This window comes from Schistocerca cancellata, chromosome 2, assembly GCF_023864275.1.
Source record: "Schistocerca cancellata isolate TAMUIC-IGC-003103 chromosome 2, iqSchCanc2.1, whole genome shotgun sequence".
Lineage (NCBI taxonomy): Eukaryota > Metazoa > Arthropoda > Insecta > Orthoptera > Acrididae > Schistocerca > Schistocerca cancellata.
This window is the reverse complement of record NC_064627.1, coordinates 833,105,188-833,128,466: the sequence shown is the minus strand read 5'-3', so window position 1 is coordinate 833,128,466 and position 23,279 is coordinate 833,105,188. Positions and strand designations below refer to the sequence as shown.

General features: G+C 44.6%; 1 protein-coding gene across 1 annotated transcript in view; it reads right to left on the bottom strand.

Moving 5' to 3' along the window:
* The window catches only part of LOC126162731 (sialin), a 368,491-nt gene that overhangs the window by 108,704 nt on the left and 236,508 nt on the right, over positions 1-23,279 (bottom strand). The window contains exon 3 of the mRNA XM_049919394.1: positions 8,803-8,946. Within this exon, the coding sequence (XP_049775351.1) occupies positions 8,803-8,845 (43 nt within the window). The 5' untranslated portion in view covers positions 8,846-8,946. The remainder of the gene's footprint in view (positions 1-8,802; positions 8,947-23,279) is intronic.

Below are 23,279 nucleotides of genomic sequence, written 5' to 3'. Positions count from 1 at the left end.
AGGAAATCGGCTGTGCCCTTTCAAAGGAACCATCCCGGCATTTGCCTGAAACGATTTAGGGAAATCACGGAAAACCTAAATCAGGATGGCTGGAGACGGGATTGAACCGTCGTCCTCCGGAATACGAGTCCAGTGTGCTAACCACTGCGCCACCTCGCTCGGTTTTACATTCGTGATCTCCTCGGGAGGTATAAGTAGGGGGGAAGCAATATATTATATACCTCATCCAGAAACGCACCCTCTCGAAACCTGGACAGCAAGCTACAACGCAATGCAGAGCCCCTCTCTTGAAGAGTCTGCCACTTGAGTTTGCTAAACATCTCCGTAACGCTATCACGCTTACCAGATAACCCTGTGACGAAACGCGCCGCTCTTCTTTGGATCTTCTCTATCTCCTCTGTCAATTCGACCTGGTACGGATCCCACACTGATGATCAGTACTCAAATATAGGTCGAACGAGTGTTTTGTAAGCCACCTCCTTTGTTGGACTAAATTTTCTAAGGACTCTCCCAATGAATCTCAACCTGGCACCCGCCTTACCAACAATTAATTTTATATGATCATTTTACTTCATATCGTTCCGTACGCATACTCCCAGATATTTTACAAAAGTAACTGCTACCAGTGTTTGTTCTGCTATCATATAATCATACAATAAAGGATCCTTCTTTCTATGTATTCGCAATACATTACATTTGTCTATGTTAAGGGTCAGTTACCACTCCCTACACCAAGTGCCTATCCGCTGCAGAATTTCCTGCATTTCGCTGCAATTTTGTAATGCTGCAACTTCTCTGTATACTACATCACCATCCGCATGGGACTTCCGACACTGTCTACTAGGTCGTGTCTAGCATTCCTAGGAGGAAGGATATTGCGGAGACATGGCTTAGCCACAGCATGGGGAATCGCTCGAAGTTATATCTCCGCAATGTTCTTTCTTGGAGAGTGCTAGTACCGCAAGAAATCCGGGAGATATTCCTGAAAATTTGAAAGTGGGAGATGAGGTATTGGCGGAAGTAAAACTGTGAAGGGGGGAGTGGGCCGATGACTCCTGCTTGGGTAGCTTAGTCGGTAGAGTACTTGCCAGAGAAAGGCGTTAAGGTCCCATACTCGAGTCCCGATCTGCCAGACAGTTTTAATCTGCCAGGAAGTTTCATATCAGCGCACACTCCGCTACAGAGTTACAATTCATTTCGGATTGTTCCTGTCCAGCATCTTTCCATCTCTACGTAATAGCTACACCCACCATCATGCATAGCCTGCTTTGCATATTCTAATTTTGATCCACCACTACTATTTGGCCGGCCGGTGTGGCCCAGCGGTTCTAGGCGCTTCAGTCTGGAACCGTGTGACCGCTAAAGTCGCAGGTTCGAATCCTGCCTCGGGCATGGATGTGAGTGATGTCCTTAGGTTAGTTAGGTTTAAGTAGTTCTAAGTTCTAGGGGACTCATGACCTCAGATGTTAAGTCCCATAGTACTCAGAGCCATTTGGACCGTTTGAACTACTATTTGAACATATCTCAGAACGTCTTGTCAACAGGAAGAAAGGGATTCATACACAGCGTCTGTAATTTCATTATTTTGTAAATATTTTTCGGTTACTGTGGGCAGTGCAAACACTAACAATGAGATCATCAGGTTTCATGAGAATTAATAATAGACACAACAACAGTCGACGTCGGCGAAGTGTTATACGACCAGACGTGGTTTGGAAAACACACTCTGCGTAAACAAACAAAAACGTTCAACAAATGATTAATTCAAGAGAATGTACGCCGAGGAGGAGAGCAACAAATTACCCTTTATTTTTTCTTCTTTAAACACTGTCTGGTTTGCGATGTTGTCCTAGTCAGTTAACATTTGTTTATGGTCAGTCGCTGCTTCGTGTATCATAACTCTCTCGTAAGGCGATAAGCTGCGTCTCAGCGTTTTAGCTCCATTCAACATCGGAATATTTATATCTATTAAAATATTATCTGGAGATAGACGCCGAAAACACTTCCCTCTAATAAAAACATCTAGGACTCCCATACACACCTCTAGGGCTCCCAAGGGCTTACAACGTCGACTATGTAGTTAAACACAGCGGAGGTGCTTTTATAACAGTCGTGACTGCGTAGTCATATTCTGAGAGGAATCGTCGTTACCCCCCAGTGTCACAAAGAAAACATTATCGAATAATGGGCATAACTGTGTTCCAGAATTCGCCATTTTATGCTTAGATCTAATTTTATTCGTGTGCTGAGAAGTGTTTCCTACTGCGAGATATATTATGAGAAGAACTCGTCCTTGGAACTGGCCACATGTGCCTTAGGTAAAATGGTAACCTCTCTGACTCCAATGACGTAGTTGGCCGGAGCGATGATGATTCGAGCGATTGATTGTATCTGACTATAGCAGTGCAGAGGTAATATCGAAAACAACAGCGTACGAATAAAGATGGCATACACAGCTCGAGCCAAAACACCAACAGCGAAGCCAAGAGAGATGGTGCAGTTGCTAAAACATTGCATCTACCCTTGCATCTTCAGGTACACTCTGCAAGCCGCTCTATGGTATTTACGGAGGGTTCTCTGTGTATCAGTGACACTGCGCTCCCCCTGTACTGTTTCTGCCGCGAACGGTGCTCGGGAAGAGCGATTATTGGTAAGCTAAGAGTTCTAATCTCTCTAGTCTTACCTCGATAGCCTTTTCGTGAAATACACTAAGAAGAATCAGAGGTTTAACAATAAGCAACACCGCTATGCACAACGCTTCGCTTGCAGCGTTTGCCATTGTACTTGGCTGAGCATTCACTTGACGCATTCGCGCTTGATAAAGGAAACGGTAATGACCTCGTCGTCGATGGGATGCTAAATCTAAGCCTCTTTTTCATGCATTAAAGCTGAAATGTGGAGGAGCACCATCAAGCTTGTTGACATAGCGATTGCTCCGTAAAGTGTATGGTTTTGTGTCCATGATTCCAACAGGTGTATTGTGCAAAACCCAATAAGAAGCTGTTCCACTGAAGTGTGCTGCGGTAGAGGGCTAATCATACCATCACAAATATTAAAGGGAAATCTTTGTCTACGACATTTAGGAGCATGTTGTTTCACACAGTCCCAGGTGTGATTATCTTGATAGTCAAGACAACTGGTGTAACTACTGTGTGCTCTAAATGAAACATACACCCACGCTCAGAAAAAAAGAACACCTTGAACGACTAGAGACAGGACGTTCATATTCCCCGGACATGTACATTGGTATGTTATGCAGAAATGATTAGCACTTCAGTCACCTGGTCAGCATGTGTCGTGTTGCCCAGTAGGCACAGGGTACGCCATGGGTCCTGATAACTTGCTCCTTGCGTGTTAGAATCGACAGAATAAGGCGTGAACGGCGTCCTGTGCTACAGATCCATACTGCATTCACCTGGTTCCAATGTTCATCTTTGGTGGATGGCACTGGGTCACAGCGCTGCACTTGTCGTGCCACCACATCCCACACATTTTCTATTGCCGACAAGTTTGGTCATCTGGCGGGTCAGGGGAAAAGGCTGACATCCTGTGACACCAAGAAGGCACGCGATCGTGCAGCAACACGTGGCCGTGGATTGGCTTGTTGTAAAATGGCGCCTGGCGTGTTGTACAGAAAGGGTATGGCTATGAGTCGCAGGATGTCATTCACGTAGGTCACACTGGTCACACAGTGCCCTGGACACGCACCAACTGTGATTTGTGGCTGTACGCAATAGCACTCGATGTTATAAGGCTTTGAGTTGGCACTGTACGTCTTGTGCGAATGGAGTCACTGTGATGCAACTCCCCCGGTCTGCGGCGAACCGAAATTCGGCCATAATTTTCAAACAAACAAAACCTGGATTCCTCTGGAAACACTGTCTGATGCTATTTATGACCGCAGTAACGTTGTTTCATACACTATTGCCGTCTAGCATGTTTCCATACATACGTCAAACATAGGCGGAGAAGTCGACGATGCGCGCGTAATCCAAGCCCGAGTAAACGGCGACGGACTGTCACCACTGATAGTGTACGATGTGTTCCACTGTTACGCCAGAGCCGAGGAGGACTCACATCTGTCCTGCAACGCCATTCGCATGAGGTGTCGATCTCCTCGGGGGATGATCTGGGTGGGCGACATGACCCGATTTGTGTTCTACAGCCTTCAAAAAAATGGCTCTGAGCACTATGGGACTTAACTTCTAAGGTCATCAGTCCCCTAGAACTTAGAACTACTTAAACCTAACTAACCTAAGGACATCTCACACATTCATGCCCGAGGCAGGATTCGAACCTACGTCCGTAGCAGTCGCGCGGTTCCGGCCTGAAGCGCCTAGAACCGCTCGGCCACCCCGGCCGGCTCCTACAGCCTTCCGTGAACCAGTCGGCACACACCTGTTGCACTGCTGAAAGGCTTCGTCCCACACGAGCAGCAGTTTCCCGGATGGATGTATCACACTCTCTCATGCCAATAATGCGTCCTCTTTCAAACTCACTGGTTTAACGGTACGGTACGGTTCGCGTGTACGTCTGCGAGGCATTCTGCACGTCTGCTCAAGTCACACTGATCTAGTACCGTCGGTTTATAGCGACAACGAGAGCCGCAGGCACATTTTACCGGTAGATGGTGTTGCGCCGCGAAATCGGTGTTAACCTAGAACTCACGGGCCGACATGGTTCAAATGCTAATCATTTCTGCAGAATATACTAACGTACATGTCCTGTGAATATAAACGACCTATATCTAGTTGTTCAAGGCGTTCAGCTTTTTCCGAACATCAGTGTAAATATGAAAGGTAGCGTCATTAGCATTTTGATGAAGAAACCACAATATAAAGTCTGTGTGAGATATCAGTATGTTTGATGGTAAAGCTTACACCTTCTGAAACGAGCCTTGTTCAGCTTTGTCGTTGTTAGCTGGATTAGGAACGGGACGTGGGCAGAAAAGGTGAAACAACTGAGTGAGGCATAATGTTAATGTTGTTATCAAATGCCGCTTACAGAATTTGATCAATTAGAGCACCGGAGACGGCGACTAGATGCTGTACAGCGTCAGGTTTGCACTTGGTGGCCAAAATTGGGACTAATTTTTTCCAGCGTAAATCGGTTCCACATTAACGCGTCAGAATATCTACAAAGTTTCGCTGCCGTACGATATTCACAGCCCTCTATGGACCTCTATGAATAGCTGCACCCAGTACATCAGCCGTGATTTTTCGTCTTTTGAATACATTGACATTTTTCAATTATTCTGTTTCAAAGCAAGAATTTTGAGATGGATGGGTATGAGACACATTGATCATATTGCATTTGGAGATCTTACACTTGCACCAAGACTAGGGAGAGGTAACAGAGTTCCAAGAACGCATTAGCACTGAAAACGTGTTTTGTGACAGAAGTGGCATTTGACATTTCCACGCTTCATATGTGGTTTAATATTTCGTTTGATGTAAGAGTTAAAAGTAGCTATTATTACCCATACAACAAAATCACGTGCCCCTCTGCCTAGTACCTCTTGCTGAAACCCTCACTTCTATATCTTGAGCCGTTTGGGAAATAAAAAGGGGTTTACGGCTTAAGTGATCAACCCTGTCTGGCCTGTCTGATATAATGCAGAAGCAAATACTTATCAGTGGGATTATACGAGAAGTGTGAGAAAGCTAATGAGGCCGACAATATCGCGAGCAATCTGGCAACGCTGTGTTGTTCTACTTGTACACACAGGTGTGTTCATACCGTCCAGATGCGCAGTCCAAGTTACAGCACTGTCCAGCCATTACGTGATTTTTGACAGCGCCATCAGTGAAGATGTGTTTTTGTTGTATGATACGAAATGGAACAGCGCAATTTAGAGCAACATTATGCTATCAAGTTCTGTGTTAAACTTGAAGTATCTGCGAATGTGATCTTTGAAAAGTTGTTCCTTATCAAGAACATTGGCACATATCATTTTTGGAAGACCGAGAACACGTTGAAGATGAATATCCCTGAGGGACACCTTCAACTTTAAAAATTGACGCAGAAGGTCTATTGTGTGCGTCTTCTTGTGAGATCAGACCGAATTTTAACAATAAGAATGATGAGTGACCTGTTAAACTCTTTCACCATATATCAAGTTTCGACCGAAGTTTTGCACATGTGAAAGGTTTGTGGCAAAATGGTGCCGAAAAACTTCACAATTGAGCAGAAGGATAATCGAAGAAACGTGTGCGGTGATCTTCTTGAGAGGACTGCTAATGATCACGAATGGTTCACTTGTGTGATCACAGGTGATAAATCCTGGACTTTATGGTCCTGAGACAAAGCATCAAAGTGAGGAGTGGCACATTGAGACATCTCCTCGACCGAAAAAAGATAAAATGAGAAAATCAAAGGTCACAACAATGCTGCTTTGCTTTTTTGACGCTAGCGGTATCGTGCATAAAGAATTTATTCCTCCAGGACAAACTGTCAACCATGTGTTTTACGAAGACATTCTTGGAAGGGTCAGGAAAACGGTGAATCGAATGACCGGACATTGCAGACAAGAGGATGCTGCATCATGGCAACACCCTATGTCATACGTCCACTTCCATCACGGAATTTTTGATCTCAAAAGGCATTCCTGTTGTTCCACAGTCCCCCTGTCCACATGATCTGATTCCTTGTGACTTTTTTCTTTTCTCAAAATTGAAAAATAGAACGTCATTTTGGAACTCTCAAAAACATTCAATAGAATGTGACTGACACGTTAAACGCCATAGCAGCCTAAGTCTTTCAGTGCTGCTAAGCGCAGTGTATAGCTGCTGAAGGGAACTACTTTGAGACGGACAATATTTTTGTTTGAAATAAAATAAAAGTTTTGGTAGATAAAAAATCAGTCTCAGTACTTTTCTCACACTCCTAGTATTCCGCGCTGGTCATTATTGTTCCCAACATACTTTGCAGAAGTAGCTCGCAGTGGTTTCTTCTGCCTGTTACTAAATAACTTGATTTGTTTCGTACCACCAGAGGATCTCCATCGTGAAGATGAGAGATTGCAGGGCACTCTCACTTCTGATTCGGTGTTATGCTGCTTCATGTTCTTCGGGAAGATGATCTCTACTACGATTTGACTTCATACATCATGATGAAATGTTGGGTAGTAGTTAGTACTCTTGCTTGCTTACTCTAGGGAAGGTATAACGGTAAGCTTTACCTGTAATCAAAGGAATGGGGTGCCGATTTAAATGACTGCAGTAAAAGCACGGCGACTGCAGCCAAGGGAAGCGCGTTTTTTTCTGCAGAACCTGGGTGGAAACATTTCTGGACGGCCGAGTTCTGCGCTCTCATTGTGCAGACACGTTGGTTGGCGCCAGTCGGTCGGCATCCATGTCCAAGAAGACTGACTAGTGGCGAGAAGTGGCCACTGCAATGGCCAACGCATTGTAGACTGGCAACAAAGCAGAAGATGGGCCCTTGTTAGGCAGGAAGCCGATGAGATAACTGTGAGCGTTCTGCGAATTTCCGTGGGACAGGTCACTGGCGCCCAGACGTCTGTTACAAAACATGTTTGTGAAAGCATGAGGCTTTTAGCGAGTTTATGGCCATTCTTTGGAAACTTCGAAATGGATTCAACAGGGGAGATTACAAGCTTTTTATGGAGGGGTGTGGTTCCATCCTGGTCATGTTGTTAGCATGAGAAAGAGGCCGCAAAGCTGAATCTTTCTTTCCTTTTCTTCCAATTAACTTTAAAGTCTCTGATTGGTCAAATCGGTGTATGCAAAGCAAGGGGCACTCTCCAGGCTTCGAATGCCGCGCTCCAGCTCTTGATTGGCTTGTGTTAAAGTGGGAGATGTCTAACATGTAAATGGTCTTTTGCTACTAAGCCGAGGAGGAAAGCGGTCAGAAAGAGAAAATCACTCATATACTGGCGCTTCACTAATAAAGAACTGTAGGTTTCTACCTAAACAGTGAGACTTGAGTGCTTTGCTAGTGTGCCACTTAGAGCCTGTGCCAGTAACCTTCTGAACCATCAGAGGTACTGCTTCCAGCATCTTGCACACAACAAGTGATGCATGAGTGTACTCATTTGCCTTGATTCGGCCGTCTAAACTTTTGACATATTTTGTCACGCATAGTCGTGGAACGGAGTCAAATTGGTTTGGCAGACCAGCGAACGGGTCCACCTGCACAATGGAATTCACCAGGGTTTCAGAGGCTCATAGTTAAGTACCTGCATTCCGAATTAACCAAACGTGAGATCACGTACTTGCATTTTTCGGGCGTGCGCCATTAATAAGAGATTGCGGCCATTCATGACTTCAGTCCCCGAACCCATCGTGGCCTGACGCCCTGACCAGAAGGGTAGAGTATTCGCTGCTACGGCTTAGGGCTCCGATATATGTTTCTCAGCACCCTGTTCTTTCAAACCATATTTTTCTTTTTTTTGGAATAGTAGAGTATAGATGCTTGATTGTAGGATAGTTTTTGTGCCATACCCCGGATTCACGTGTATGAAGTCAGACAGAGCAATTAGTGTTCTGGTTAGTGTCGTGTGTCGATCCTCAGCTGATCACTTTGTCCACCATAGACCCCATATTAATGAAAGCGTTTATGAAATGAAAATGTTTGTGTGACGTTTAGTCATTTTTTGTCTTGTGATGTTAAGAAAGAATAGATCTATTGTCATTTCGATCACAACCTCTCCCTGTGTTCTGATTAACATTACCTTGGTATTTTTATTAAGTCCTGAAGAAAGTAGTTAGCTTGCAAAGAGACGCATAGAACACGATGTTTGTAGGTGAGTGACTGAATGACAGACTGAACGGACACACTCACCGCTGAGGCCGGACAGCTTTCGTCCCTTGGCGGGTCCCGCCATGGCGTCGCCTGCGGGGTGCTGCTGCTGGTGGCGTGTGGTGCTGGCGGCTGCGCGGTGCGCCCCCTACTGGCGGCTCCTGCTGCTGCGGTGCGCGGCGGCGCCTGGAACCATGCAGACACGGCTCAGTGCGTCACGCCACGTGTGTGCCCAGTGCGTTAGCGCTGGCCCCTTCGCCGGACCACAATCAATGGGGAGTGTTTACCGTACTGCTCTGGAGGGCGCCTGGGAAGTCGTGCTCCGCGGCATTTAACACTGCACAAGCCTTGTGCAGAGCGGTGCCTGCCGCCGTCTTGGAGCTGTACCCATGCGGCACAAACGTTCACACCGAAATGGAACTGACCAACAGAGCTTGTTTGGTTACATATAGTAGTATACGATACTCTAAGTACTGTATCTCGCGATATTGGAAGTATAAGACTTCACTTTATATAAGACATTTTTCTGGAAATATACTAATTATTTGTTTTGTCATCACAATTAAACCCTAACAAACTCTCTTGCCAACATACTAACTCTAAAACAGCTTTAATTTAAACGTTAATTAAGAAACTTACTTATGTCTTTTCTTTAGATGACAACTACATCAATAATCACTATATTTATTTCAGATTTAAATCTGAAGAAGTGACACAAAAAAATAGAATATGAAATATACTTTGAAAAGCTTTGTAAATATAGCTTCGATAATCGATGTATCAGATTTATCATCCTTGGAATTGCGTGTATCACAGATTTGTGTGTCCAGGTAGAGAGGCACATGGCCCTTTTTGCTACGTGTTAGCATGTGAGGTGGATGTGTCGAGATGCCTTGTGAAAGACAGTTCTTTGTTCATAGTATCATTAACATATGGCATTTAGTTGATCGCAACAGAAGAATAAAATGAATTTTAAAACACAGTCCACATCGGAAACTATTTTTTCGTGTGGCTGGCATCGTACAAGAACGTAAACCCACCACCTTCTTGCCGCAAACCAAGAATTAATCATGATATCAGACAAAACAAAGCCAATATACCACACGGAGATAACTTACAAGATTCGATCGGAAACAATCTAAGCGAAGTGATTTTTTACTGTACAAATACGGTTACCTTTGTCAACATACGTGTAAAAAAATGGTTCAAATGGCTCTGAGCACTTGGGACTTAACATCTGAGGTCATCAGTCCCCTAGAACTTAGAACTACTTAAAGCTAACTAACCTAAGGACGTTACACACATCCATGCCCGAGGCAGGATTCGACCCTGCGACCGTAGCGGTCGTGCGGTTCCAGACTCAAGCGCCTAGAACCGCTCAGCCACAACGGCCAACGGCCGGCACATAGGTGTACTATTCGCTTTTGCATGAATGTATTTAATCTTCAACAAAATCTCTGTTACGATGAATGTTGAAATATCGTGAATCTGACTAGAATTCATCAGTTAGTAGCAAAAGAAATAATCACAAAAAGAGAAGGATCCTATAAGAACACATACGCTGAATTATGTTTACTTGTAGTGTTACATACATACGTTATACGGAGATTAAGGTGTTCTCAAACCGGAGAATTGTTTTCGATATCACAGTGCTATATTTCGTACGCTATCTGATATATGGTATATGTGCTAGATGTCACGAGGAGTATTGCGTTATTAGTAGAGAAACAACACAATCTGTCGGTCAGGAGGGACTTCGAACGTGGATTAATGAATGGACATCACTTGAGCAACATGTCACCTGAGCAACAAATCCATTAGCGACAAATCAACTCTTTTAAAGCTGTCTAAATCGACTGTTGGTGATGTGATTGTGAAGTGGAAACGCGAAGGAATGACCACAGATGAGCCAAGGCAAAGTATAGCATTGCGGAAGATGGTTGTAGAACATCGCGCAAGATCAAGGGAAGGAATAAATCGTGAGTTAGAAAGTGCTAACAGCGATTCAGCTAGCACAGTAACTGTGTTTAGAAAGTAAAAAATAATGGGATACATTTGTAGAGCAGCTCCTCATAAGCCACAAATTTGTGTAGCGACGCTTGAGGTGGTGTGTGACTACAGTGGACGATGGATGACTGGAAACGAGTGATTTGGATTGATGAATCACGCTATACCCTGTGGCAATCCGATGGAAGGGTTTGGGTTTCGCGAATGCCTGGAGAACTATACTCGCCACGTGTAGTGCGAACAGAGAAGTAAAGAAGAGGTGGCGTTACGACATGTGGGTGTTTTTCTTGGTTAGCGTTTGGTCCCCACATTCTTCTTAAGAAAACGCTAAATGCCGAAGGCTATGAACCCATTCTAACGCATTTCGTACTGCGCACAGTAGGGGAACATTTCGGACACGATGATTGTATCAGCATGAGGGTGCACCCTGTCATACATCAGCATCTGTGACACGATGGTTTACGGCCAGTACTATTCCTGAGTTTGACTGGCCTGCCCAGAGTCCCGCCCTGGGCCCAATGGAACATCTTGGGGATGAGTTAGGACGTCGAATTCACTCCAGACCCCACCGTGCAACATCACTACCTTCTCAGGTTTCGTCTCTTGAGAAATAATGGGCTGCCATTCCTCCACAAACATTCAGATACCTCACTGAATGTGTTCCTAGCTGAGTTCAAACCATCACAAAGGCGAAGTGTGGACATACCACATTAATGTCCACTAATAGGTGGCCATGTACTTTTAATCGAACGCTGTATGGTACCGGGCTATATTGGAAGTTATATGCAATTGCCTTTTGCTATCTTTGATTTCACTTACCCAGCTACTTATTTGGGGACCTGCTGTTTAACAGGGACTCCGAATCACGACTTGCCATTTTTAACATCGACAGATCACTGCCATACTTCGAATTTGTACTCTGACACGGTACCAACACACACCCATGAGATATACTGCTGCGATAATACACTACTGGCCATTAAAATTGCTACACCAAGAAGAAATGCAGATGATAAACGGGTATTCATTGGACAAATATATTATACTAGAACTGACATGTGATTACATTTTCACGCAATTTGGGTACATAGATCCAGAGAAATCAGTACCCAGAACAACCACCTCTGACCGTAATAACAGCCTTGAAACGCATAGGCATTGAGTCAAACAGAGCTTGGATGGCGTGTACAGGTACAGCTGCCCATGCAGCTTCAGCAAGATAGCACAGTTCATCAAGAGTAGTGACTGGCGTATTGTGACGAGACAGTTCCTCGGCCACCATTGACCAGACGTTTTCAATTGGTGAGAGATCTGGAGAATGTACTGGCCAGGGCAGCAGTCGAACATTTTCTGTATCCAGAAAAGCCCGTACAGGACCTGCAACGTGCGGTCGAGCATTATCCTGCTGAAATGAAGGGTTTCGCAGGGATCGAATGAAGGGTAGAGCCACGGGTCGTAACACATCTGAAATGTAACGTCCACTGTTCAAAGTGCCGTCAGTGCGAACAAGAGGTAATCGAGACGTGTAACCAATGGCACCCCATACCACCACGCCGGGTGATACGCCAGTATGGCGATACGAATACATGCTTCCAACGTGCGTTCACCGCTATGTCACCAAACACGGATGCGACCATAATGATGCTGTAAACAGAACCTGGATTCATCCGAGAAAATGACGTTTTGCCATTCGTGCACCCAGGTTCGTCGTTGAGTCCACCATCGCAGGCGCTCCTGTCTGTGATGCAGCGGCAAGGGTAACACCAGCCATGGTCTCCGAGCTGATAGTCCATGCTGCTGCAAACGTCGTCGAACTGTTCGTGCAGATGGTTGTTGCCTTGCAAACGTCCCCATCTGTTGACACAGGGATCGAGACGTGGCTGCACTATCCGTTACAGCCATGCGGATAAGATGCCTGTTATCTCGACTGCTAGTGATACAAGACCGTTGGGATCCAGCACGGCGTTCCGTATCACCCTCCTGGATCCACCGATTCCATATTCTGCTAACAGTCATTGGATCTCGACCTATGCGAGCAGCAATGTCTCGATACGATAAACCGCTATCGCGATAGGCTACAAACCGACCTTTATCAAAGTCGGAAACGTGATGGTACGCATTTCTCCTCCTTACACGAGGCATCACAACACCGTTTCACCAGGCAACGCCGGTCAACTGCTGTTTGTGTATGAGAAATCGGTTGGAAACTTTCCTTATGTCAGCACGTTGTAGGTGTCGCCACCGGCGCCAACCTTGTGTGAATGCTCTGAAAAGCTAATCATTTGCATATCACAGCATCTTCTTCCTGTCGGTTATATTTCGCGTCTGTAGCACGTCATCTTCGTGGTGTAGCAATTTTAATGGCCAGTAGTGTACTAACGGCGTTGAACATGAGCGTAAAAAAATTCGGGGGAAATCGATACAGAACCGCAAGACCGGCACATCTCCAGAGCAGCTGTAGCAAGTGATGCAAATGGCTCTAAGCACTATAGGACTCTGAGGTCATCAGTTCCCTAGACTTAGAACTACTTAAACCTAACTAACCTAAGGACATAACACACATCGATGCCCGAGGAAGGATTCGAACCTGTGACCGTAGCAGCAGCGCGGTTCCAAACTGAAGCGCTTAGAATCGCTCGTCCGCAGCTGTAGCGACGTTTGAAATTTTATGAGATGAGAAATGAACAACTGGTGCCAATTGGTCGGATGATTGCCGTGCCAGATACGTTGCATGGATGAAAAATATCTGGCTTCAACAAAAACCGAAGAACTGAGTAGGACGGTCATAATGCTTGCAAACTTAATGTGGTCTTTCATTGGTCAACTAACAAAATAAGTAAATAAGAAATAGTAATCTGTGGGGTTTGGCACTGTCAGGGGCACTGCTGTTATCAAATGAGTACAGCTGCGTAAATAGCCCAGTTGTGCACTTCATATTTCTATTCTTCACTTACAGCCCTCTTCACACCTTCCCAACAGATTCTGATATGGCAATATCTAAGTAGCAGTTGCTGCACCGGGTACAGTAATACTCTGTTACGTCCGTCACTTTAATGTAGCCACGAAAGTAGCTCGATATGTGTTGTCCTATCAGTCCGCATCAATGGAGTAGTCGGTGTCCAGCGCACCAGTTTGCATACTACAATGTGGACGATTACAGGGATGCTGATCCCAAGGTAGACGACTCCAATAGCTGGAGCCTTGCAGCCTTCTGGTCTGCAATTGTGATATTCACCATGAAATTGTCTTTTGCGTGAGCAGTTATAGCTGCGGGGTGGACGGGTGAAGGAAGATAAGAATTCAACGTTCTGTCCACGACGCGCTCATTGCAGATTGAGCACAGATACGGACTGGAGAAGGAAGATCATGGAAATCAGCCATCTCTTTTTGAGAGGAACCATTGTCGTATTTGACTCAAGCGATTTAGACAAAATACGTAAATTCTAATGATTGGATGGGGATTTGAACCCAAGTCGTTCCGAATGTGAGTCCTTGTTTTACACTACTGTACAACCTCTCTCAGTTTCAAAGAAGCGGATTTGGCATGGGAGGATGATAATCCATACTTTCAGGTGTGGTGTTGAAGAGCAAGTGTACCAGCTTGAGACATGGAATCTGTCTGGATACGAATGAGTCGGAAGTTACAATCGTAAATTAAAAAAAAAAAAGAAAAAAAAATTCACAGCTAGCCTGCTGACGACGATAAAAATCTAAGTAGATTTTTTGCGTGTTAACTGATTCTTCCGTCGCTCTTGGTAGAACAAGATGTTTGTAAATGAAAATCACAATATTGTGTACGTTCTACAGAGTTAATTTGTTTTGTCAGAACTATCATCAGGCGTAAACTGACTGTAGCCAGCTAAGGAGACCTCCTATGACGACGATACCTCAAGTCTGATGATGACCCTGACAAAATAATTTAATTCTGTAGAACATACACAATACTGTGATTTTCATTTACAAATATTTTTTAAATAATTTTATTTATCTGGGCAAATTGTACTATGCGCTACATCCACTACAGTTGTAACCAAGTTGCGTTACAAATTCTTTTCAGGTATGACATCCTCGCTCAAAGGTCCGTCGTCAACGTTCAAACAGCCATGTACGAAAAATGTCCAGGAAGCGAAAGCTATTGCAAGGAAATCCCTTTCAGTACGGGCAAGTGTCTTGTACAGAATATTTTTAAGTGTCTATACAAGAAGAAATCCAATGAGGTGAAATTAAATGAACGATCCCGCCATGAAACAGATGTCTTCCTGATACGCCTATATCCTACTATGTAAGCTGCTATCTGCATCATAAATCAGCTTATCACGTCATACAAACGACGACTTGTAAGCTGTCGTATTCTAGTGCCAGAGTTATCTCACAACACAGTTGGCTGCGTAACTGGCCACTGTGTTGTCACCGCACTGGTGATCTTCAACTCAAATTGACACATTTGCCCTTCTCCAGCGGCCCTTAAAGTTCGATTTATCAATACGGTAACACCATGTACGGAATCATTGCTTCGACTCAATTCCTATCGTGTCTCTATCTCAGTGCATCTGTCGTGGTTAATATCAGCACGAATGACGCATATCGCTTGGGTTCTAAGGTCATCCTCGGTTCCTTTCGCCGGATGACTCATTTGGCGATGGCAGCTAGCATCACATGTGGGGTGTGGGCTAAGCTCATCATTTGTAGCATTGTGTCCAGGGTTGACGCAGTCCTCTGGTTTCGAGGAGAGTGGAAGGTCTAAACCAGAGTCTCAGACGATTCTGCGGCGGTATCGGATGCGAATTTCTCGACCCCCCCGTCACGGGTGCAGAACTGTACGCCCCCCTTAACAGGTCAGGCGTGCGCTACCCGCAGGAAGTAGCTACTAGGGTACCGGAATGCGTATGGCCTGCACTTTTTTTTTTTTGAGGTTAGAGGACCTCTCACCCCCCTCCCTTGTGGTCAGAGATCAATTAACTGCCGCATTCGAAGAAAAATCAGCCACATTATTCTCAGAGAATGCTCTTCCTCAGGATCAGAAATAGACAAGGTTAATAGAATGTTGGGAAACTGCAGCAGCATCGATGATAAGGTCCCAGAATTAGAATCACTTATTAAAGTTAATCATTCCGAAATGGTGTTAGGAACAGAAAGCTGGTTGAGACCAAAAGTGAATAGCAGCGAAATTCGAAATTCAGATTGGAATATTTACCGTAAGGATAGGTTGGACCCCAAAGGTGGAAGTGTATTTATTGCAGTAAAGAATTCGGTAATATCTAGCGAAATTATCGTAGATTCCGAATGTGAATTAATTTGGGTAATATTAACAGTCAAAGATGGGTCAAAAATGGTACTCGGATGGTAAATTAGTTTCCTGACCATGCTATTGTAATACGTGGTGACTTGTGAGATATAAAATGGGAGAGTTATGCGATGAAAACTGGCGCCAAAGACAGGGATTCGTGTGACATTATTCTGACTGCGTTGTCCGAAAATTGCTTTGGACAGATAGTTAAAGAACCGACTCGTTAACGTAATGTCTTAGACCTCTTAGCAGCAAACAGACCTGAAGTTTTCAAACCAGTTAACGCAGAGAAGTGTATCGGTGATCATAAGGCAGTGATAGCATCTATAACCACAGGTATGACAAGGAATGTTGAGAAATGCAGGAAAATATCACAGCCACGCGGGAGACGGCATTTCTGAATCCCCCCCCCCCATCGCTGTTCTCCGTCTGGCGGTGCCACGCGTAAACGCCACCAGGGGACGGGGAAACGACAAGACCACACTGCACTCAACTGAGGTCGGCGCATCCCTTCTAAGCAGTCGCAAATCAGAGCTTCCCCCAGATCACATGCCTTTACATACTACCTCGTTCGTTGAAACAACAGGAAGTACGTCTATCTCCCCTCCATTTTTTGCCATCTACGGTTCCTTCTTGTACCACGCAATTATTCCCTGATGTCTTAGCCTATGTCGTATCATCCTATTCCTTCTTCTAGTCACTGTTTTCCATGTATACCTTTTCTCGCAGTTCCTACGGAATCTCGTGCATTATCTTATGAGTCCATTTTCTGGTAACGTCCAAGGATCCCGGTGTCACACCACAGTCGGCAACGCACATCGATACCACAGACATCTGCGATGTCTCGCTGCAATCCGCAAAGGCGAAAGGGAGAGGCTACAGAAGGCACGCCCTCTCTCTCAGCACAGGAGCGCCCTCACACGAAGGTTAATGTAGAGTCGAGCATGGAAGTGCTCTGGCCCAATTAGTGACCACAGCTGAAGCAGTCAGTAGGATTAAAGTGTTATTCAAGTTTCAGATGGAAATATATTACTGCCCATTAAAATTGCTACACCAAGAAGAAATGCAGATGATAAACGGGTATTCATTGGACAAATATATTATCCAGAACTGACATGTGATTGCATTTTCACGCAATTTGGGTGCATAGATCCTGAGAAATCAGTACCCAAAACAACCACCTCTGACCGTAATAACGGCCTTGATAGGCCTGGGCATTGAGTCAAACAGAGCTTGAATGGCGTGTAAAGGTACAGCTACCCATCCAGCTTCAACACGATAGCACAGTTCATCAAGAGTAGTGACTGGCGTATTGTGACGAGCCAGTTGCTCGGCCACCATTGACCAGACGTTTTCAATTGGTGAGAGATCTGGAGAATGTACTGGCCAGGGCAGCAGTCGAACAGTTTCTGTATCCAGAAAAGCCCGTACAGGACCTGCAACGTGCGGTCGAGCATTATCCTGCTGAAATGAAGGGTTTCGCAGGGATCGAATGAAGGGTAGAGCCACGGGTCGTAACACATCTGAAATGTAACTTCCACTGTTCAAACTGCCGTCAATGCGAACAAGAGGTGACCGAGACGTGTAACCAATGGCACCCCATACCATCACGCAGTGTGATACGCCAGTATGGCGATGACGAATACACGCTTCCAATGTGCGTTCACCGCGTTGTCGCCAAACACTGATGCGACCATCATGATGCTATAAATAGAACCTGGATTAATCTGAAAAAATGACGTTTTGCCATTCGTGCACCCAGGTTCGTCGTTGAGTACACCATCGCAGACGCCCCAGTCTGTGATGCAGCGTCAAGGGTAACAGCAGCCATGGTCTCCGAGCTGATAGTCCATGCTGCTGCAAAAGTCGTCGAACTGTTCGTGCAGATGGTTGTTGTCTTGCAAACGTCCCCATGTGTTGACTCAGGGACCGAGCAGTTCTAGGCTGCACGATCCGTTACAGTCTTGAGGATAAGATGCCTGTCATCTCGACTGCTAGTGATACGAGGCCGTTGGGATCCAGCACGGCGTTCCGTATTACCCTCCTGAACCCACCGATTCCATATCTCGACCAACACCAGCAATGTCGCGATACGATAAATCGCAATCGCGATAGGCTACAATCCGACCTTTATCAAAGTCGGAAACGTGATGGTACGCATTTCTCCTCCTTACACGAGGCATCACAACAACGTTTCACCAGGCAACACCGATCAACTGCTGTTTGTGTATGAGAAATCGGTTGGAAACTTTCCTCATGTCAGCACGTTGTAGGTGTCGCCACCTGCGTTGCATATCACAGCATCTTCTTCCTGTCGCTTAAATTTCGCGTCTGTAGCACGTCATCTTCGTGGTGTAGCAATTTTAGTGGCCAGTAGTGTATCAAGCACTCCTGTGGCTAAGGACTGTATCAAGTTAAGTAAACCTACTATCGTTCATGCAATAAAGCGAACTAATATTTGATATGCCTTCCTTCGATGAGCCATCTCCTAGCGCAGTCAAATATCCCACATTTATGTCCGTACGATTGTAGTTTCGTCTTGTCATAACACACAATTCTCAACAGCCTTCTGTAACACCACATCTAAAACGCTTAATTTTTTTCCTCTTTCGGCTGCCTACCTACATGAAATAGAATTGGATTCTCAGACAGAATCACCTTCATGATTGCGACTCTGAACAAACTATCATCCATATGAACAACTATCTTGTGCGACTTGTAGATCCTGCACACAACTGATAACCAGGCAGTTCATTGTATCTGGTCCTGCAACATCTTCATCTGGCAATGAAGCGCGCTGATTTGTGTGTATAAAACGAATATAGTTCAGAAAGTACGAAAGCACGCTGAAAAGCGATGCATCTGAATTTTTATGTGAAAACGAGTAAAGTTTTTTAAGTAAAACAAATCCTACTAACATTGTACATCTTTATTCTTCATCAAAAAGGTGGGAATTTAAGGAGATGGGACCTGGATAAACTGACTAAGCCAGATGTTGTAGAGAGTTTCAGGGAGAGCATGAGGGAACAATTGACAGAAATTGGAGAAAGAAATACGGTAGCAGAAGAATGGGTAGCTCTGAGGGATGAAGTAGTGAAGGCAGCAGACGATCAAGTAGGTAAAAAGACGAGGGCTGGTAGAAATCCTTGGGTAACAGAAGAAATAATGAATTTAATTGATGAAAGAAGAAAATATAAAAATGCAGTAAATGAAGCAGGCAAAAAGGAATACAAACGTCTCAAAAATGAGATCGACAGGAAGTGCAAAACTGCTAAACAGGGATGGCTAGAGGACAAATGTAAGGATGTCGAGGCTTATCTCACTAGGGGTAAGATAGATACTGCCTACAGGAAAATTAAAGAGAACTTTGGAGAAAAGATACCACTTGTATGAATATCAAGAGATCAGGTGGAAACCCAGTTCTAAGCAAAGAAGGGAAAGCAGAAAGGTGGAAGGAGTATATAGAGGGTCTATACAAGGGCGATGTACTTGAGGACAATATTATGGAAATGGAAGACGATGTAGATGAAGATGAAATGGGAGATACGATACTGCATGAAGAGTTTGACAGAACACCGAAAGACCTGAGTCGAAACAAGGCCGCGGGAGTGGACAACATTCCATTAGAACTACTGACGGCCTCGGGGGAGCCAGTCCTGACAAAACTACCATCTGGTGAGCAAGATGTATGAGACAGGTGAAATACCCTCAGACTTCAAGAAGAATATAATAATTCCAATCCCAAAGAAAGCAGGTGTTGACAGATGTGAAAATTACCGAACTATCAGTTTAATAAGTCACAACTGCAAAATACTAACGCGAATTCTTTACAGACGAATGGAAAAACTAGTAGAAGCCGACCTCGGGGACGATCAGTGTGGATTCCGTAAAAATGTTGGAACATGTGAGGCAGTACTGACCTTACACCTTATCTTAGAAGAAAGATTAAGGAAAGGTAAACTTACGTCTCTAGCATTTGTAGACTTGGAGAAAGCTTTTGACAATGTTGACTGGAATACTCTCTTTCAAATTCTGAAGGTGGCAGGGGTAAAATACAGGGAGCGAAAGGCTATTTACAATTTATACAGAAACCAGATGGGGCATGAAAGGGAAGCAGTGGTTGGGAAGGGAGTGAGACAGGGTTGTAGCCTCTCCCCGATGTTATTCAATCTGTATATTGAGCAAGCAGTGAAGGAAACAAAAGAAAAATTCGGAGTAGGTATTAAAATACATGGAGAAGAAATAAAAACTTTGAGGTTCGCCGATGACATTGTAATTCTGTCAGAGAGAGCAAAGGACTTGGAAGAGCAGTTGAACGGAATGGACAGTGTCTTGAAAGGAGGGTGTAAAATGAACATCAACAAAAGCAAAACGAAGATAATGGAATGTAGTCGAATTAAGTCGGATGATGCTGAGGGAATTAGATTAGGAAATGAGACACTTAAAGAAGTAAAGGAGTTTTGCTATTTGGGGAGCAAAATAAAGGATGATGGTCGAAGCAGAGAGGATATAAAATGTAGACTGGAGATGGAAAGGAAAGCGTTTCTGAAGAAGAGGAACTTGTTAACATCGAGTATAGATTTAAATGTCACGAAGTCGTTTCTGAAAGTATTTGTATGGAGTGTAGCCATGTATGGAAGTGAAACATGGACGATAAATAGTTTGGACAGGAAGAGAATAGAAGCTTTCGAAATGTGGTGCTACAGAAGAATGCTAAAGATTAGATGGGTAGATCACATAACTAATGAGGAGGTATTGGACAGAATTTGGGAGAAGAGGAGTTTGTGACACACTTTGAGTAGAAGAAGGGATCGGTTGGTAGGACATGTTCTGAGGCATCAAGAGATCACAAATTTATTATTGGAGGGCAGCGTGGAGGGTAAATATCGTAGAGGGAGACCAAGAGATGAATACGCCAAGCAGATTCAGAAGGATGTAGGTTGCAGTAAGTACTGGGAGATGATGAAGCTTGCAGAGGATAGAGTAGCATGGAGAGCTGCATCAAACCAGTCTCAGGACTGAAGGCTACAACAACAACAACAACAACAACAACATCAACAACATAGTCGCTCTGTAGACGATCGCATTTCCTCCGAGAGGCCGCCACTGGAGGAAGTTTGAATTGTTGACGGACCCACAATCTCACCTCTGCTTGCACCGCTTCATCGATATCAAAGTGAAGCCCTCAAATGTGTTCTTTAAGTTTTGGAGCCGGCCAGTGTGGCTGAGCGGTTCTAGGCGCTTGAGGCTGGAACCGCGCGTTCGCTACGGTTGCAGGTTCGAATCGTGCCTCGGGTATGGATGTGTGTGATGTTCTTAGGTTAGTTAGGTTTAAGTAGTTGTAAGTTCTAGGGGACTGATGTCCTCAGATGTTAAGTCCCATAGTGCTCAGAGCCATTTGAGCCATTTGATTTTGCGATGTATGCTTTTGTACACACGATCCACAACCCTGGCGCCTGTCCACGGAGCACCAAAGTCTAGCTTACTAGTTGCGAAAGTACCAGTAGTCAGACGAAAATGTATGTGATGGACTGATGCGATCCGGAAAACGTTCTCAATAAATGCATCCAACTTTACCATGCGGTACGGTACCGTGAAGAGGGAGATTTGAAAGTGATCTGCTCTTCAAATTTATTTTATATCCAAACGATACAATTCCTGACATAGGCTCCCTCATTAAAACTTTATCTATCACGTCCCCCTTACATTACCTATAACCCTGTAATAGGATTTGTGGAACACTGTAAGAAAGTATCGGGATGTTGAAGATTTATCGAAAGCACGTCCGCCGCTCGTGGTCTCGCGGTAGCGTTCTCGCTTCCCGAGCACGGGGTCCCGGGTTCGATTCCCGGCGGGGTTAGGGATTTTCACCTGCCTCGAGATGACTGGGTGTTTGTGTTGTCCTCATCATTTCATCATCATCCAGGAAAGTGGCGAAATTGGACTGAGCAAAAATTGGGTCATTGTACGGGCGCTGATAACCACGCAGTTGAGCGCCCCACAAATCAAACATCATCATCATCATCGAAAGCACTATATTTTAGTACGATTTGTTACAATGAAAAGACGGGAAACGTCATATTGGTGCTTGGTGATTTACGTATTATAATGTGCGTCCTATGAAAGTGTACTGTAAGGCGCAGGTGCCTTGGAGATTTATCAAAAACTTGTCGATTCGTTAGAGTTAAATGTCAGTTGTGGAATACCGGTGGTAAAAGCCTTCAGGCGTTGGGAATATGACATATGAACCTAAACTAACTACTGGTAACTGTAAGCAGTGGATAGAGGTGCGTAATCTGACAGGTTCGCATCCTGCTTCCTGCATGTTTTCTAAAAGACTCTAGGGCATTCTTATTAATTTAACAGAAATATGTTCTGTATAATTTGTTTTTATCTATCCATACATACTATACTTTGAAATCCCCCGCCGCGATTTTCTGTCTGTACGTGAAGCCTAATCTCAAGAAGTACTATAGGGATCTAGCTAACACACTGATTCTCCAGAAAAGTGTGTGTGTGAATAATTAGCGCTACACCACAAAAGGCGTCTGACGGTAGATACTTCGTGCTACCCATACGAGGTATGGAAGGTAGGTATGAGTGGTGTCTGTTCTGTCGGCCATGTCCATTCATGTCTATAATTCTATGGGAGCGACAGCTGTTCCGTGAAGAAGTTTCAGTGCGAACGCACAACTAACGTCCGAGCTCCTACGGGAATCAGTACTTTACGAATATGAGGTCAATGGGCATGAGTCACTGCGGCGCGGAGTAGTTGAGAATTTGGGTCTGACGGAAAACGTGTCCGGATGGCCGATGCGGTTAAGGCAATCGTTCTAGAGAAGCGGGGCACCCGGCTTCGAGTCCCGATCCGGCAAAAGTTTTTAGCTTTATCCGTTGCATTGCCGCAGCGCTGTGTGCGGCTGAAGTCATTATTTACTTCCTATCCAAGTTTGGGATTGCTAGTGAAAATATAGGAGAGCTCTTAGCTAACAAGTTCGACTTTGTGAAAGAGCCAGATAACATGGACCAATGAACTGCAAAGTCCCTGCCTACGTCACTGCATGATTCACTCTCAGCTCAGTATTTATTTATTTATTTGTTCGTTCAAAACTACTGGTAGTGAGAGATATTTTGCATTTTCTTATTTTTAGATCTCTTGTATCTCACAAGCTCTTACAATTCTGAAGCTGAGTAAAAGCAGCGATTCTGTAAAGATGCCTTTACG